We start from the raw sequence: 17,857 nt of genomic DNA, 5'->3' as shown, positions 1-17,857 counted from the left end.
CAGTGGTAGTCTGGTAGAGCTGGTGTAGAAGATGGAGTGTTTGTATATAATATAGTCTCAGTTTGGGTTGATGATTGTTCTATTAAGCTTGGGATGAAGGGGAGCTTTGGGAATGAGAAGAGAGAAGAGATTGAGTTTTGTATGATTCCCATGTGGTGGTGCCAGTGGTTGTCCTGGGCTGCCGAGGGGCAATGGTGGATGGCGTCGACGTCACAATGCAAAGATGAGCTTCGCAATGCCATCATCTCCCAACCATCACCGTCTCCCCCACACTTTCCTGTACACCAACCACAGCAATCGGGCTCGCCTGTGGACGCCACTGGTCTCCCAGAGGCTCGGCTATAGAATCCGCGGGTGGTTGATGTCACACTGCTCTGTATGGTGAGATTGACGTTGTGATCTTCACATGCCAGGGCATTTGAATCTTGAAGGAAGGGTGGAATCTACCTAGGTACCAGGTACCTAAGTGCCTATATATAGGATGAATAGTAATAACAACACAGTGGTGTAACTGAGGGAGGCAACGTGGGACAGAAAAGACATCAATACGTTGCCGCATCATTCCAGTGCCAATTCAGCCAATTCCTGCTCATAAGGCGTCTGCTGGTGGAAATACATCAACCATCTCCCAGCTTCTGGATCCTTTTTCCACGTACTGGAAATCAATGCCCGGAATTCATCTTGTCGCTCATCCTCATCATGCGTGATATGTTGCCTCGTCGCTGTTACTCGATAGCTGATCAGAGCCGACTCGGGTCCCAGTGCCATCACTTCGACGTCGTACAGCCGGTAGCGTCTCCATGGCACGAATGCTTCGCTTTTCAAAACTTCGTGGATGTTGGGTGATGATCTCAACGACACTTTGAGTCCCAATGGGAAGAACATGACGCAGTCTTGACTGAGGAATGGGAGTAGTGCAGCCCCTGAGTCCATCAATGCAGTCCAGGTTTGGTCCTCGAGGTCGAGGATGGTGTCGTGTAGCAGAGGATTCATGGTGGATGTATATAGTGGGAGATCTTGATGACTTCGCAGATTTAATGATAATATATGACGATCTGGATGGATAAGTCAATGGGAACTGGTAGAGGAATCACCATCTACGTGGTGTCAGTGGTATAACGAGGAATCATGCTCTATAATCTTACGCCCAAGACATAGTAACGGTATATAGCTGATGGATGCAGATCATAGCTACCTGGCCTCCCCTAAACTAGATGGCCTTCATCTATATCAGCTGCTCAGGGGCCCCTAAACATGGTATTCTAGCCTAACTAGCCCCCATCCACGACCGTCCAACATAGCTTGGGCTCTCGCTGCACCCTCGGCCAGACGGCTAACGTTCCGTCGCTAACCGCGTTCTCTTATCCCCAACCTGCAATATCAATTCTCCCATTATGTGACTTAGACCGTCCTTCTTGAACGGCCAGTCAATATGCGAGGCAGTGTATTAAGGAAGAGCTTCACTGCTCTACAGGCCTCACGAGTTCACTGTCGAACATTTGCTGCTGCGACTGAGTCATCTCCGATCAAGGTCCAGCATCACCCTGCTCCTCATTCGGGTAATATCAGAATCCTCCTGCTCGACAGGCCTGAAGCACGGAATGCCCTGTCGCGAAGATTGATCACAGATCTCAGACGTCATGTCGATGAAATACAAGCAGAAGGTGGAAAGGGAGGGACCAGAGCTCTAATCCTCGCGTCAAATACGGACAAAGCCTTTTGCGCTGGCGCAGATCTAAGAGAGAGAAAGAGCATGACCCAAGAGCAGTAAGCGTGGCACTCAATCTACAAGGCTAAGGGGATATACATCTTTGCTCACCATCGTCTAGGACTAGAGAGTTCTTGACCAACATGAGGAACACTTTTACCGACCTGTCCAAACTCCCCATCCCCACCATTGCGGCGATCTCATCTGTTGCCTTGGGAGGAGGGCTGGAACTAGGTCTATGTACAACATTACGCGTCTTTGGATCCAACGCCGTAGTCGGCCAACCCGAAACAAAGCTAGCCATCATCCCTGGAGCTGGAGGTACATATAGGTTGCCTGCACTCATCGGAGTCAATCGCGCAAGAGATATGATCATCACAGGACGCCGAGTTTCCGGTCCCGAGGCATACTTTCTAGGGCTGTGTAACAGGTTGGTTGAGATACTCCCCGAGGACGAAAAGGTAGAAGGGCAAGCGAGAGCAAAAGTCCTGGATGCCAGTGTACAACTGGCCAATGACATCTGCGAAGGTGGTCCCATCGCTCTCACCCAGGCCATGCGGGCGGTCGACGGCTGGCAGCGAGGCGAGGCTGCTGAAAATGAGGCTTACGAGGTCATCCTGAACACGGAGGATCGTGTTGAAGCCCTGAAGGCGTTTGCGGAGAAGAGAAAGCCCGTCTTCAAGGGGAGGTGAACTACGTATGAAGGTGGACAAGAAAAATAAAATTAAAGGCTGTCAATTCAATGCCTGAACACGTCCTTGTAGTAGGGCAAGGCTGATGCTCACGTGATATCAAATCGCCGAGCGCAAGGCTGAGTTCCTGTCCTTCGAGGTTGAAAAGACTATCCCGGGTAACGGCTCATAGGCTACGGTATATACCTCTTTTCTGAATGGTAGAAAGGATGGTTAGAGAGGTTAATCTGAGGAACTTCAGGTCAATCCGTAGGCGCCAGAACCTATCGCGGTAATCGGACGGGTGACAATAGGTTCCACTGGGCATGGCATGCCACCATACAAGGATTTGCTGCATAGTTTAAAGGGGTGCCGGGCAATGGCATGGAAGGGTGGCATGGAAGGGATATTTCCTCCGGGAAGATTTGGCAAACCATTCTGAAAAGTTGTGTCTGTCCTAAGGGCCAAATAGGAAACATCATTACATTTCGTAGGGTTCTTTCGTACAATCGGCATGGCATTGGCCTCTGTTGGCTGACTTGCTTTGATGGGTATCTATTGGTGAGTTTGGTGGGTCCTATACTGCATAGCGAGGCTATTCAGCCCTTTAAACGTATTGCGATCTCCCTGTGCCGCAAAAATCCACTGGTGTCGGAACTTTCTTCGCACCGTGCCGCGTGACTTGAAAACCCCGGTGGGTAATAGAAGTGGCTGCCTTCTATACATTGTCACGTTGAGCGCAGACTTTTTGGATGCGAAGCAGATAATCGGGAAGCTGTTGGGAAAGGGCCCGAGCATGCATTAAGGGGCTTTCCTAGGACCCATCTAGAAGTAGTCAAGTACCCAGGTACGGAGAAGTGGACCGAAGAACAAGGCTGTTTATTAGGACTTGATACATGAGGCCATATGATAAGGCTAGCTTCTGAGTCATTGAATACCTCCAATCGAGTACTCGTAATGCTTGCTCGTCCTTTGCATCGTGCAATCGGACCTCGTATAGACTTGCTGCCTAGCTTGTACAAGGGTAGTGGGTGAGGGCGAAGGGTGGGTGCCATCTGACCCAAAGGTCCGAATGGTGTGGGCACAGATACTGGCCTTGTGACCAAAACCGCATCCTAAGAGCTGGGAGGCCTGCTCGAAATATGTGTCATTGCTCCTTTTTTTTTTTAAAAAAAGAAGCCGCAGCCGACATCAAAGTTCGCATTTGGATACTGATTTGAGCGCTGCGCAAGAAGCGCGGAAGTCCCTTTGTAGTCTGTGGGAAGTAAGGCAGAGGCCTAAGGGATCGCTAGGTACAATACCATGGCGAGCTAGGATTCCCCACAGTGGCCAAAACAGCCCCCAGACGAGGACGCCCTTCCGGGGCTAAAGAGCCTGTCATTTTGCGGCTGGGGGCGGAAGGGGTGGCTCGGCTATAGCCTAATTGCGTTTTAAAGTGCCAGGCCGCAGGGGTGGCTTTGGTGGCGGACGGCGGGCTTCCTGGAGCAGAAATGGGTAGCAGAAGGGGGGATCGACCCAAGCCTGCAAGCCCGATGCACTTGCTTCTTTCCCGAGATGGTTAGAGACTGCGGAGGCGCCTGTGACTGCGACTGGCGACACGTCGTCTCTGCCCTCTGCGTTTCTGCCTCACGCATTGTTTCAAAGAAAAAATAATAATGTCCACTGGACAGGCTCCCAGGTCGAATCACCTGCACCCACCCTGTGACTGGATTGGTGACTGGTCTCTTTTCACCGCTTAGGAGACAATGCCACATCCCTCCCATCATCTTCTCCGGTAAGGCTGTTGGCTGTTGGCTGTTGGGTATTTGAAGCCTTCTCTTCTTCCATCCCTCTGCCTCTTGCATCCTGGCCTTGATTCCATGAATCCACCTCTCTTGCAGAGTCCGAGTAAGCTGGAAGGATGAGTACCTCCGCGGCCAAACCAATCCAACAGTACGGCCTTACAGAAGTCTATTCTGCAACCAATCCTCTTGTTGACGTTGTCTTCGTCCATGGTCTGAACGGCCATCCCCACAATACCTGGTCCACCACGAAGCCCGATGTCTTTTGGCCTGCCGACCTTCTTCCTGCTGCTCTCGAAGACCAAAGACCCCGCATCCTGACCTACGGCTACGATGCGAATGTTACAGCCTTTACAGATGGTGTCTCCAAAGACAAGATACACAATCATGCTGAGCATCTGGCAAGCCGATTGGTAGCCAACCGGTCGGTAAGTTGCACGGACGGAGGAGACAAGGACGAGAGGACCACAATCCTAGAAAGATGTTCTAACAATTCTTAGTTGAGGAAAGCACAAGAGAGACCGATCATTTTCATTTGCCATTCCCTCGGAGGCTTGGTCGTCAAGAGATGCTTGATTTATTGTAATAGTATTCGACATCATCAGCACACTGAACGACTGAGGTCTATATATGTCTCAACTTATGGCATCTTGTTTCTAGGAACACCACACAACGGCTCTGACCTGGCGAAATGGGGTTCCCTCCTGGAAAAGATCTGCTCTGTCGCCCTGCCGAGGAAATTCTTCGATTCCTCACCCCAGCTCGTCAAAGCCTTGAAAACCAACAATGAAACTCTGCAGAACATCAACAGGCTGTTCATCGAAATCATTGGCCGTTTCCACATCTACTTTTTCCATGAATCAAAACCCACCGACCTCAAGGGAACCAGAGAATTTGTTGTCGAGGAAGATTCAGCAGCACCGGTCATTGAAGGAGTCGATCGAATGGGAATTGAAAAGGATCATAGGTGAGATCATCCCACCTGAGGAATTAGATCAACCTGGGGCCTAATTACTCTAGTCACATGTGTAAGTTCGAAGACGAATCAAGCCCGGGCTATGATGTCGTAGCAGAAGCCGTTCAGAGGTATGACATCTAGTCTTCTCACAAGAATAGGCTTGCTAATTTACTTTGAAGATATTCAGAAGAATCCCAATCACGGATTAGATCTAGATGGGAAGAAGAAAAAAGAGTTTCTGAGTTTGAGCGTCAAGCAGCTGCACGTGAATTGCTGGGTGGTGAGTAGGTATGACGGTTGACCATCTGAGCACGTTTGCTGAGCTGGATCAGATAGCATTTTTCAGATGAGTGCACGAACATCCGGCAATGTGACTCCATTGCCTCCTAATTCAAGCAATCAACCAAGTTCAATGAGTGCGCATCCTCCTCCCAAACAGATCTCTGGCCCTGCTTCACCCACGTACGAGGTAGAAGAAGTCGAAGAAGACTTTGTCACTGTACCACGAAGATAGAACCAGCTTCCTTGGTCAGTGATATAGATTAAGTGTGTTAACGCTGACTCATTTTATTCACAGATAGTTCTACTGGTTCCGTTCAAACAGCCGAGAAGCAGCAGTCGTTGTCCCTTTCGACTGGTCTCTTGCTTGTTGCTCCTGTTGGATTTCGACCGAATTCGATGTTCTACGGCTTTCAACTCGAATTGGACCAATTGGAACAGAAATTGTCCAATCAGAAAAGGAGGGTCATAGGGACATGTGCCGTCCTGTTGTGGGGTTCGCCAGGTTCTGGTAAAAGTCAGATTGCTCGAGAGTATTTGTGGCGCCATCGCAATAACTATCCTGCCGGTTGTTTCTGGGTTGATTGCAAAAGTCATGAGTCAAGATCGAAGAGTTTTTGGGAGATTGCTCAAGCCGTTGCCATCCTTGGAATCGACCACCCACGAGACTCCGCCTGGGATGAGTGCTCCAAATTTGTTGATTCAGTACGCAGGTGGTTTGAATCTCAAGAGGGCTGGCTCCTCGTTTTCGATGGGGTGACGACGGATAATGATGATGACATCCAAGCGTTCGTGTCCTTTATTCCCGACAGGCCTGGAAACAGTATAATATATACTTCGGTCGATCGCACATTGGCAAAACGACAGCGATTGCTAAACCCAGCTGGCATCAAAGTCTTCCCGTTATCGCAGTATGATGCCTGCTGCATTCTTTACAAGAACCTGGGCATCAAGGAGCCGACTCCAGCGCAAGCAAAGAAAGCCACCCAATTGGTGAAGCACTACGAATGTCTCCCTCTTGCGATACATGCCGCTTCTCATATGCTTATTGCAAGAGGGACCTCATTGGAGAAGTATTCTCCGGGTGTTTCTGATCATCGCTTAGCCGATCCTTTCCTTGATATTATGTCGGCACTCCGAGACCATATGCACCCAGAGGCCGTCAATCTAGTCACCATTCTTGGATTCTTCGCTCATGCCATCCCAGTGGCGTTGTTACGGTTCGGTATCCCAGCGTTGCAGGACATGGGCGTTGAAATTAGATCGGTGGAGAGTATTGGGAGCATGAAAAAGGAGCTGGACAACACAATAGCAATTCTCATTCGCTATGGCCTATTGGAACGAACACTGTTGGAATACTCGGTGTCGTCTCCGAATCGATCTTCTTCCCCGGAAATGTACAGACATCGCGCTTCCACCACTAGTACCTTCGGGTCAAATCGGCAGTTGCAACTGATCAGGGACGATTCTAGCAGTCTTAAGGGTATGCTTGAGCAAGCGAAGGGCGGAGGGGAGGTGTCGTCTCAAAATTCCATCACTTACAGCATCGATATTCTGCGCATTCACAGTGTGGTACAAGGTGTTCTTCGTGATGAGCTGAAATTCCGCTTTGCAGACCAACCTGATCAGTACTGGTGGTGGCTTGGTGTAGCCTCAAGGTTTCTTTGTCACTCCTATGCAGTTGCAGACGAGAAGATTCGGTCCTCAGAAGGGCGTGGGCTGGTGCGTGATTATCGCGACTACGAGACACAGGCCGCACGACTTTGGTCGCATTTTCCCAAATCAGCCCAGGACGCATCGCCAGCTCTTCGAAAAATTCGCCACCAGCTGCACGACACTATCCGCACTATTAAAAAGGAAATCCAGAGCCGCTCTCCTTCACACTCCGTGGATAGCATTCATCATCGAGTCCAAGCTTCAGTATTTGAAAGAGCGAACAGCACCTCCTCTGATAGCCCAGAAAGTGACAGTGGCTTGACACGTACATCGACATGGACGCTGGAAAACCATACCGAATCACCAACACAAATGAAGCACGATGGAGACCTTGGTGATGAAGGTTCAGATAGCAGTTGGACGGACAGGTGGTCTCAATCGGGTGTGGGAAATTCAAGGGTTCTGATTCCATCGGGCAATTCAACCCGACGTCCGAGTGAGTCGGTGAATTCTCCAGTCGAGACTAGCTCCCGAAGGTCCTCGGTATTGCAGGCTATTTTTCAAGGACGACCATCACTTACGAAGAAACCAAAAGATCTGGGAGGATGGAAACCTTTGGTGGCACCTCCGACTCTATCTCATGAACAGGCACAGACTCGATCCAGAGCCTCATCTTTCACCAGCGGTACAACTGATAGCCGAGTTGCAAGACCGACCTCAACTGCGTCTGAAGCATCGGCGGCTCTAGCAGCAGTCCACCGTGCAAGCCCTCCGGCTTCCAGGGGAGGAAGGATAAAATCGCCCAGTCGACCACACTCACTGGATAGATCTGGTTCCGACGAAGCGAGATATCCTCTTTCTAACAGATCTCCAAACATCAACCTATCACCTTTGGCTACCGAATTTCATCCCAGCCAATCTCTGCCTAGTTTTGACTTCTCAGAAGTGTCACGGAGGCACAGCAGACAGCCATCCTCCTCCCCAAGGCTGGTGCAGGCAGCACTTGCCAATCAAGCGGCTTCTCGAATCGTCCCTCTCCAGATCGAGGAAAATATATCCATTACGCCCAGAGTGCAAGTACCAACAGGGCCGAGCAGTGCAAGGGCTCCCACAAAGCAAGATACCATGGATCGACTAATTGCACGAGATCTACCGTCGGGCTACATGTCACAGCCAATGTCGCGCGATACCTCAAGAGAGTCGAATCTTTCATTAGCTACTGCACCTCCTGCAGTCCCGGGATCAGCATCTCTTAGTTCATCGCCGCAAATTCGAGAGCCCTACCTTTATAGCAGACCCGGTTTAGCCTCGATTGATGTCGTTGCCGCTAACACCTGGACGGACGAGTTGGATGGTGGGGTTGAGACAGCCAAACACTCTCCACCCACCTCAAGTTTACTGTTTGATCGCGCAAATATCTTCGAGCGATACCAGGAAAGATTCGGCAGCATACAATTTGGGCAAATGTCTCCGGTTGAGATTGATCAAGCTCGGGCTAGAGTGACAGTCGCACGAGAAAGGAGTGCGGGTACCAACGGGAAGGCGAGGGAATAGATGCACATCAAGATCCAAAAAGAGTACGCAATGTGGGAAGCTTAGGCCTTGCAGAGCCACCAGCGTCGACCGATCCTAGAAATGCAATGTACGAGTACAAAAAGTACGTGAGGGGTGTAGGATAACCGTGTTGATAATGAATGGCCCTGGGGTTCATGCCCTGGTGAATTAATAGTCATTGCTTCTGTCTGATAATTGACCCCAATTTCTGAAAGCATGGCCACGGTCTACTAACGCTACCCGACGATGATACAGTACAAGCACTGGGACGTCGCACATTCCATGGTGCCCTCAGCGCCAGAATATTTACGAAATTTCGAGAAACAGATTCAGCATGAGCTGGCTGAGTATGGAGAGAGCCTCTATTGGCCACGCCTATCTGTGCCATCCCTCGACGACCTCGTTAACTGGGAGTTCTATCCTCCCGCTTCCGCTCTAGTCGGCTATAAGCTGATGCTACAAAGGATATAAAGGAATAGAGTTCATTTCCTTAATTCGATTTCATCAATGGATCTGAAAATCATTCCACTACCCCGACTTTGCCCGGCATGTCTGGTTTTCTGTTGACCGCAGAACAGTTACAAGAGCGGAGTACCTCCGCCCGAGTCGGGTGCGTACCAGTTGACGACTCGTAAGCATTTTTGAGTCCAGAGCCGACCGAACTCCTGGACTTGTCCACCTCCGAGTCGAAAATTCCCCCAGGGGTGTTATCCAACGTAAATCTTGCCTGCTTAATTTTCACCGCACGGCAAAGCAGCATCGGCGGTGATTTGCCGACGGAATGATCCACTGCAAATCATTGTACGACCTCCGTTGTTCGGCTCCATTCTAACGTACAAGATCTTCATTTCCACAACGCTCGGGCTGGTGTTCTTGACTTCTTCCATGATGGATTCTTTGATCAAAGGATGGCTTAGACGGTCGCCATGAGCTCCAATACGACACCTGAAAAAGTTGGTCTTCATGTACTGGGCCCCAGGCGCCAGGATGTACTAGAACAAGCTGTCAAAGTGAATGACCCAGAGGGAAAGGACGAAATCCTGGTGGGATGGGATGACGACAACGACCCAGAGAATCCTCAGAATTGGTCAACCTCAGTCAAGACATGGCTCACCGTCCAACTTAGCTTGCTGGCTTTTGCTGCCAGTTTGGCATCCAGCATCATTTCGCCTGCTAGCAAAACCATCGCAGAGTATGTCCATGTCAGTCAAAATGTTGTAGTCCTGAATGTTTCCCTCTACATGTAAGTCTCCATTGTGGTCGTGGAGGCTGGCCCCATTCTTACATACTGCCTGCAGCGTCGGCTTTGCGTTCGGCCCTCTCTTCTGGGCTCCCATATCGGAAGTTTGGGGTAGAAGAATATCAATACTCCCGGCAATGTTTTGTCTAGTCTTGTTTTCAATCGGCTGTGCCACCAGCCAAAATGCAGCGTCGATTTTCGTCAACCGATTCTTCAGTGGCTTATTCGGTTCGGCGGCTGTCAGCAATGTCAATGCCGCGTTAGGAGATATCTGGTCGCGAGAAGCACGGGGAACTGCTGTCACCTTCTATGCTGTCGCAGTTGTGGGAGGCCCCTGTCTCGGTCCAGTTTTCGGCGCCGCAATATTGGAGAGAAGTCCAGATCTTGGATGGCGTTGGACGGAATACACCACTGCGATTCTCACCGCCGCCGTTGTAGCGCTCACATATTTCTGTATGCCAGAGATGTATCCGCCTGTCATCTTGAAATGGAAGGCCCAAAGGCTTCGCAAGGAGACCGGGAACCTGAAGCTATATCATCCTCAGGAGAGAATCAAGATCGATCTCAAATCGATCATCACCAAGCAGCTCTCGCGCCCACTCAAGATGCTTATCTCCGAACCGATGGTCACTTGTATAGCTTTCTACGCATCCTTCGTCTATACGATACTTTACCTTACCCTGACAGTCTTCCCAATCGTCTTTGAGGAGGAAAGAGGGTATTCGCCTCTCATCGCCTCATTGCCCTTTCTGGGTTTGTTCGTCGGGGTTAGTCTCGCAATCATCATAAACCTGGGCAATCAACCACGTTATATCCGGAAGTGCCGCGCGGCTAATGGCAAACCTGTCCCTGAAGCAAGGCTTCCACCTTTAGCAGTGGGTTCTGTTCTCATGGTGGCGGGCCTCTTCTGGTTCGGATGGACGGCAGCGCCAAGGCACTCATGGGTGCATCCTGCCCTAGCAGCGGTATTGATCGGAGCTGGTTTCAATACTATTTTCCAACAATGTAAGGACTTGGAACCACTTCATGAAAGCTCAAAAACTAACCAATCATGACTCACAGGTATCAACTACCTTGTAGATGTGTATGGACTGTACGCCGCCAGCGCAACCGCGGCAAACACGTTCCTTCGAAGCATCATGGCGGCCGGCCTACCTATGGCTTCTCGACCCATGTTCCACACCCTTGGTGTTGGCCCTGCAATGTCCATTCTCGGAGCGGTCAGCGCTGCGCTTGTTCCTGTGCCATTCCTCTTCATGAAATATGGTCTTATACTGAGAAAGAGGTCGAAATTCGCCCCAGTGATTGATGACTGAATTTGGGATGACCCACCGCGTGTGCAGTGCCTAAATAAACCCTATGTAGAACGAAAGCGTCGTGCCACTCTCAGGGGAAAGTCATAGAAGGCTCCGACATCGGCGCTTGCGCTCGAAGGGGCGTGTGACTCAAGTTGGGGTGTCAATAGACATTGGTACGCAATGACGCTCTAACCACTGATATCAGTCCTCACTGCTAAGACGTAATTGAAAGACAATCCTTAGCACCACTGATATTGCCTCACACGATCCAACTGGCTTACACCCTCCGGTTTCGTGTAGCGTCACGTCAGGCAACTTCTAACAGTCGATTTACCCGATCACCGAGCATTTTCGGGCTTCAGTCATTGATTCCCATAGGCTAGCTGATTACCTCTTCGTGCCTTGGTCAGGAACTAATACGATTCCAGCTGAGAATGAAGGCGGGGGAGGTATCGACTTGGCAAATCGCCAGACTTCCCCGGCATCATTTACGACGTCCTTGATGATGCATAGTAGACGGAGGAAGATGTAATCTTGTCGCCTGGCTTAAACTTGTGAGAAAGAAGCGGTCTCAATTTCATAACTCCATAATGGGTGAAAACACAGGCATCGATTTGTCTCCTGACAAGTTCAACAAGCTCTATCTCAATGGAGAATACGTCGATGCCAAGTCCAAGGCGACTTACTCACTGAAAAACCCCAAAGACAACAGTGTTGTGCTGGACGGCATACCAATCGCCGGAGCAGAGGATATCGACCTTGCTGTAAAATATGCCGAGGAAGCATTCAGTGGGCCGTGGAGGAATTTCACCGGGATGCAGAAGACAGAATGTTTCAACCGGCTGGCTGCTCTCATGGAGGAGAAGTTGATTCCAATCCTAACACTGGACTCGCTTACCTCCGGAAACCCCGTCTCGCTCATCCCTACCAGGGAGAAGAATTATATCAAAAACGGATTATTGTACTATGCTGGCTGGACGGATAAGCAAAAGGGGGATTACTTTCCTGCCGATGACGGTAAGGCTGCCAACTGACGAGTCGCACACTCAATCTTATGCTTCCGAGTCCCTGACATGTGCGGATAGGATTCGTTAAACTCGTCAGACACGAACCCTTGGGCGTTTGTGCCGCTGTGTGCCCCTTCAACGCCCCCGTAGCAACGTTCCTAGGCAAAGCCGCTGCCGCACTGGTCACGGGAAATGTATTGATCGTCAAGCCCTCGGAGAAAACACCTCTCGGTACACTCGCCCTGGCACCGCTCTTCGAGCAGGCTGGGTTTCCGAAAGGCGTCGTCCAAGTCGTCACCGGACCAGGCGAAACCGGCGCCGTCCTATCCCGCCACATGCGCATCCGCAAGATCAGCTTCACGGGTAGCCTTCCCACGGGAAAGAAAATCCAAATCGCCGCCGCAGAAAGCAACCTCAAACGCGTGACGTTGGAGCTGGGCGGGAAAAGCCCCGCCGTGATTTTTGACGATTGCAACCTCGACAAGGCATTGACCTGGACCATCAACGCGATCCTCGCGCGCTCCGGCCAAGTCTGCGTCGCTGCGAGTCGACTGTACGTGAAGAAAACTATTGCGGACAAATTCGTCGGGAAGTATGTTGAGAGGATGAAAGCCGCGGCCGCGGACCTAGGCGACCCACAGGACATGTCGGTCAAGCTTGGTCCTCTAGTCGATCAAGCCTAATTCGAACGCGTCAAGGCAATGGTATAGCGTGGACGTGAAGAGGTCGAACTTGTCGTCGGTGGCGTCCAGCACGGCGATACAGGCTGTTACATGGAACCCACGGTGTTCCTCAACCCCAAGGCCGACGCGGAGATTTACAAGAAAGAAATCTTCGGCCCCGTCTCCATCATCAAGACCTTCGACACCGAAGAAGAAGTCCTCGCCATGGCCAACGACACCGAATATGACTTGATGTCCGGAGTCTTCACCCGCGACATCACGCGTGCCCTCAGGGTTTCCGCCCTCCTGGATTCTGGCGTCGTCGGGGTCAACTGCGTCAGCTACATCAGCGTCCTCGTCCCGTTCGGCGGGAGGAAGCAGTCGGGCCTTGGGAGAGAGATGGGCGAATATTATCTGAGGGCTTTCACTGAGCCTAAAACTATTCTGATCAATATGAATGCGTGAGGTCTTGGGTCGTGACATTGGATGGAGTTGAGCTGTATCATTTCATGCACATTGAGATTAACGCGGCAGTGTCAAGGACGATATTCTTGTCAATGGTCTATTCCTGTCAAACTGCCAGCCAAAACCGGGGAGTGCAGGAAAGCACCATTGAAAAGTCTACCACAAGGCTGAAGATGAGCCACGATAGGGAGAAGCATAGCGCGAAGAAGGATGATATTTAGTTCAATGCCAAATCTATCCAAAAGTTTAAGTCGAGGTGTCTTCCGAAGGAATTTCCATGTCCTAGCATTGCGTCGGACCATACTCGCCTTGATCTTGGCACGGTCAAAAATCAGCGGGACAGTGCATGAGGGAAGCTAGTTTTCCCACAATATCAAACCCCGAGAGCACGGTTGAGGTGGTTGAGCAGGGCGAGAGGGTGCCGGGAAAGTGGGCGTCTAGGTGAAATCCATCGGTAAGTGGAGGGAACCTCCTCCGCGTCCGCAAACCACCAGCTAAAGCAATGTGTCGGCCAGACTATCGATTGAAAAAGCAGATTGGACTCTTGCCGAGCATGGTCGACTCATACAATTGGCCGTAGCAGTCGACTGGCATCTGGGGAAGGCTTTGACTGGCTGAATACCTCGTTCGAGCTAGCTCCGGAAATTCAGACTTCATCACAACAAGATCAGACCTGAATTTTGTAGAGAAAAATAGACGGTTGTCTTTCGAAACATTTCTTGGCTGAACAAGATCCTTTCCTACCCAGACCAAACCCCCGCTCAAGCTTCTGACACGATAACTGGAGGGCTACCATGCAAAAAGTCGTCTTTCACCAACATGGCGATCCAGAAAAAGTCTTGGAGCTGGAGAAAGCAGAGGAACTCCCTTCGCCTGGCAAGGGAGAAGTCCTCGTGAAAGTCACTAAACTACCGATGCACTCTGGAGATTTCTTGATGGTCACCGGCCTTCACAATCCCCGAGAATACGAGGTTCCACAAGGAGGTCTCACTCCAGGTGCTGAAGGAGTCGGCGTTGTAGAGGCATTGGGCCCTGACATTGATGTGGCCCGCGGCTTAGTGCCTGGAGCTCGTGTCTCGTTCTTCGTTGTTGGCGCCTGGAAGGAGAAATTGATATTGCAGGCGGACTCCATCTTTGTGGTCCCTGAGGGGGTTGATGACGACCTGGCTTCTCAGTTGTATGTGAATCCCATGGCCGCCTTACTCATTGTGCGGGAAGTGGTGAATGCGGCTGGTCGTCGAACGGGGATCTTGCGCATTTCTGCGAACAGTGCGATCTTTTCAGGGCTGAAACCGGCCAGCACCGAGCCCGGCGTGGTGATTCTCTCTGCAGCTGCCTCCATCACTGCTAAGCTGATCGCGGGTTTGCTAAAGGAGAAGGGGTTCACTCCAATTGGTTTGGTTCGCTCACGCGCTGCGGCCGTAGACCTTTGTGCCACAACCGGTATTCCGACTTTTGCAACTGAAGTCTCAGACTGGCGAGATCGGATTCGTAAGGAGGTGTGCGACCGTACCATTTTCGCAGCCTTAGATGCAGTGGGTGGAGAGCTCAGTACAGACATGCTTGAACTCCTTTCACCCGGAGGGACACTGATTAGCTACGGAATACTATCTGGTGAGCCACTCATTATCCCGCAGGCGCCTCTTACAATGGAAGCCAAACTTGTGTGCGGCGTGGGGATGGTTCATTGGTCTCTACTGCCATATGAACAGCGGGCTGCCGACCTAGCCATCATGACGGAATTTCTGCAGCGCAATCGTCAGCTTTTGCCCACTTTCAAGGAGTTCAAGTTGTCAGAGCTCAAGGATGCTCTTCAATTATTTTTCCAGCCAGGACGAAATGGAATCATCATGTTGATCCCTTAGAGCAGGACTCGAGGGTACGAGCAGACCAGGCTCAACCGAAGAGGGCTGAAAGTGCACGCGGAGAATAGACAACCAAGAGTTTCCGCTGTCTGTAAGTAGAGAATAAAAGACGGAGCAGTAGTGATGGGAACGGGAATAAGGACAACCGTGAGGAGTAGTCTATGGTTCTATTTCCCTAGCAATATCCCAGGAGACTCTAAGTACGATGGTAGCTATCAAAAATCTGGAAAGAGTAAGGCTTCGCCCGTCGACGACGACTCGTTAATGCTCAAAGTAACGATATCTTGACTCGTCTACTACCCACGACAATACAGATGTCTGTGATTACGGAGTTAAGACACTGACTTGTCTTCGAGGACCCAAATATAGGGTACGGTAGATGGCCGCGAACCACCAGGGCTAAGAGCTTGCTTTCTCTCGCGAATGAGGAGAAGGGGGGTTGGAATTCTGTCCCGCATGTATCTACCCCTCTACCGAAGGATCAAGAATGCCGGAAAAGCTCCACATCCCGCCCCGTTATTCACCTGCCTCTCCCTAGATCCGGGGTACAGGATTAAGTAGTGATACAACTATACAATGAGTCCCAAGGAATGTTTTGGGTTGTAAGAGATAGCGAAGCGATTTCCTGAGACTGCAACAAAGTATCGGACGAGCGTTGAGTAAATCAAAATGCGCGACGGTGTAACTCTGGGCGATAAATTATCCGACGCCCACCCTCCTGGCGAGCTTCCAAATGGTCGTCTGAGAAACGAGTACTACAAGCCGTACCCGCGGGATTACTTCGCTCCCAAAACCGGCCATAAGAGTCTAGACATCGCCATCATTGGAGCTGGAATTGCTGGACTACTAACAGCGGTGGCATTGGCTCAAAGTGGTCACAATGTTGAGGTAGGACCAATCTATACCACAAATAGTAAACCACACTGACTGACTGGCGCATGACAACAGCTCTATGAACGGTCGAAATTCGCCAATGAAATCGGCGCGGCCATCAACATGTGTCCGAACGCAGCCCGGATATTGTCTTATTATGAATTCAATTTTGATCGGGCAATGCCCACAACAGTCGAAGAGGTGAGTCTTACTTGTTTCGCAGTTATGTCCAAAAGTGTTTTTGACTGAAAAACCCCAGCTTAATCTCGCGGATGGCCGTACTTTTGAACTTCTGCACCGTTCTGATACACCCGACATGGGGGCCCGTTTTGGTGCCCCTTGGCTACTATTTCATCGAGTTGACCTACACAATGAGCTGAAGCGGATGGCGATAGAGCCCAGACCGGGTAGGGACGCTGCTGCCAAGGTCCATCTCCTTACGGAGGTTGTTGACCTTGATTTGGACGGAAATTTAACCCTGGCGAACGGCTCACAGCTGAGAAAGGACCTAATCGTGGTTGCGGATGGAGTCCGAGTATGCCTCGCAATCCCTCGCACAGTGAGACTTTATTTTATGACTGGAACCATGCTCATCTATTAAAGACCAGATTCGCTTCCAAAGTTGTTGGTGAGAATGTTTCTGTTCGAGCTAAGGCCACTGGCACGGCGGTGTACCGCTTCCTGATCCCGACAGAGAAGCTCCTGGAAGACGAGCAAACACGGTACATATACGAGCGAAGGAAATGCTCTATGTATATTGCACGCCACAATGATGTCCGTCTAGTGTGGTATCCATGCCGAGGGTGAGCAAAAGAATTGTCTCTGGCACTCTCAAGACCGAGTACTAACATTGAGTCAAAAATTCAAGTGGCATCTTGCAGAACTATGGCTTTTTCCACCCAGACCGAATTGAGGGATACGAAGACGAAGGTAGGACAAGCTGCAGAGACTAGACATTTGGCCGTGAACCACTGACAACATGGGTTTAGTATGGAATATACCAGCCTCGCACGAAGACTTTATGAAGTCTTGCAGTGAGTTACATCCTGATTTGCAAGCCATATGCTCGTAGGTAATCCTCAACACTTGAAACGATGACAGTGGACGTTAACGTAAAGGACGTCAGAAAAGCGGAAGACTTGAAGTTATGGAGGCTCTGCCAGCGCGAGAAACCAATTCCTACCTTGACAAAGGGCAAGGTTGTTCTCATCGGCGACGCTGCTCACCCAATGCTGCCCCATCAAGGCCAAGGAGGTGGCATGGCGATTGAAGATGGGGCTGCCTTGGGCGTCCTATTTTCGAACCTCCGCTCCAAAGACGAAATTCCAGAGCGCCTTGCCTTATTCGAAAACCTACGTCTCGATCGTGTTTCAGCCATGCAGGTCTTCTCCAGCGTCGGACAGGATGAGGCCGCCAAAATCACGCATCTGGCCCAACCATACGTCAAAGGCTCCTTGCCGAGTAAGTCTAAATCCCCCCCGACATTCCTAATTGCTTGAAACATGTCAAATATCCTCTGGAGAGCGTGCATTTTGTCTCTTTTATTAGCACGATAACTTGCATCACTTCAATCTGACTGATTTTTCTCTTGTCAAAGCTACCCCTGAACAATACCATGACTACAATTTCACGCCCAACATCCTACGTGACGCCGAGGAGATGTTGATTCATCACCTTTGGACGAAGTCAGGTCAAAACAATCCCCACAACGGAGAAAGAGGGGAAGAACCACTATTAGACATAGTGAATGTACGCGAGGGTAAAGAAGATGTTGGTTCATCATCTGAGAGTTGATCAAGACTGAAAAGGAGCTCTTCATGTTCGGTTGATCGAGCCCAGG

General features: G+C 50.5%; 8 protein-coding genes across 8 annotated transcripts; 7 read left to right on the top strand and 1 right to left on the bottom strand.

Moving 5' to 3' along the window:
* Positions 1–573: 573 nt before the first annotated feature.
* A1O9_00396 (uncharacterized protein) lies at positions 574–993 on the bottom strand (the record flags this gene model as incomplete). Its single annotated transcript, XM_013409560.1, has 1 exon — positions 574–993. A coding segment is annotated over one exon (420 nt), but the record flags the coding sequence as incomplete, so codon positions are not given.
* A 439-nt stretch (positions 994–1,432) lies between these two features.
* Positions 1,433–2,400, top strand: A1O9_00395 (methylglutaconyl-CoA hydratase; the record flags this gene model as incomplete). Its single annotated transcript, XM_013409559.1, has 2 exons — positions 1,433–1,767; positions 1,830–2,400. The coding sequence occupies 2 exons, from the start codon at positions 1,433–1,435 to the stop codon at positions 2,398–2,400; spliced, it is 906 nt and encodes a 301-aa protein (XP_013265013.1).
* Positions 2,401–4,279: 1,879 nt separating this feature from the next.
* On the top strand, positions 4,280–8,607 carry A1O9_00394 (uncharacterized protein; the record flags this gene model as incomplete). The annotated part of the gene is made up of 6 exons (XM_013409558.1): positions 4,280–4,588; positions 4,661–5,127; positions 5,181–5,246; positions 5,298–5,395; positions 5,442–5,580; positions 5,700–8,607. 6 exons carry the CDS (start codon positions 4,280–4,282, stop codon positions 8,605–8,607), a joined length of 3,987 nt encoding a protein of 1,328 aa, XP_013265012.1.
* A 926-nt stretch (positions 8,608–9,533) lies between these two features.
* A1O9_00393 (uncharacterized protein) lies at positions 9,534–11,163 on the top strand (the record flags this gene model as incomplete). The annotated part of the gene is made up of 3 exons (XM_013409557.1): positions 9,534–9,850; positions 9,906–10,852; positions 10,910–11,163. 3 exons carry the CDS (start codon positions 9,534–9,536, stop codon positions 11,161–11,163), a joined length of 1,518 nt encoding a protein of 505 aa, XP_013265011.1.
* Positions 11,164–11,735: 572 nt separating this feature from the next.
* On the top strand, positions 11,736–13,279 carry A1O9_00392 (uncharacterized protein; the record flags this gene model as incomplete). Its single annotated transcript, XM_013409556.1, has 3 exons — positions 11,736–12,162; positions 12,231–12,820; positions 12,863–13,279. 3 exons carry the CDS (start codon positions 11,736–11,738, stop codon positions 13,277–13,279), a joined length of 1,434 nt encoding a protein of 477 aa, XP_013265010.1.
* Positions 13,280–14,073: 794 nt separating this feature from the next.
* On the top strand, positions 14,074–15,144 carry A1O9_00391 (uncharacterized protein; the record flags this gene model as incomplete). The annotated part of the gene is made up of 1 exon (XM_013409555.1): positions 14,074–15,144. One exon carries the CDS (start codon positions 14,074–14,076, stop codon positions 15,142–15,144), a length of 1,071 nt encoding a protein of 356 aa, XP_013265009.1.
* Positions 15,145–15,813: 669 nt separating this feature from the next.
* On the top strand, positions 15,814–16,618 carry A1O9_00390 (uncharacterized protein; the record flags this gene model as incomplete). Its single annotated transcript, XM_013409554.1, has 3 exons — positions 15,814–16,032; positions 16,093–16,218; positions 16,277–16,618. 3 exons carry the CDS (start codon positions 15,814–15,816, stop codon positions 16,616–16,618), a joined length of 687 nt encoding a protein of 228 aa, XP_013265008.1.
* Positions 16,619–17,111: 493 nt separating this feature from the next.
* Positions 17,112–17,811, top strand: A1O9_00389 (uncharacterized protein; the record flags this gene model as incomplete). The annotated part of the gene is made up of 2 exons (XM_013409553.1): positions 17,112–17,478; positions 17,615–17,811. 2 exons carry the CDS (start codon positions 17,112–17,114, stop codon positions 17,809–17,811), a joined length of 564 nt encoding a protein of 187 aa, XP_013265007.1.
* Between the last annotated feature and the right edge of the window lie 46 nt (positions 17,812–17,857).

The sequence above is a fragment of the Exophiala aquamarina genome (assembly GCF_000709125.1).
Source record: "Exophiala aquamarina CBS 119918 chromosome Unknown aczIA-supercont1.1, whole genome shotgun sequence".
NCBI classification, from domain to species: Eukaryota; Fungi; Ascomycota; class Eurotiomycetes; order Chaetothyriales; family Herpotrichiellaceae; genus Exophiala; species Exophiala aquamarina.
The sequence above is the reverse complement of the archived record's forward strand: the minus strand, read 5'-3'. Positions and strand labels throughout refer to the sequence as shown.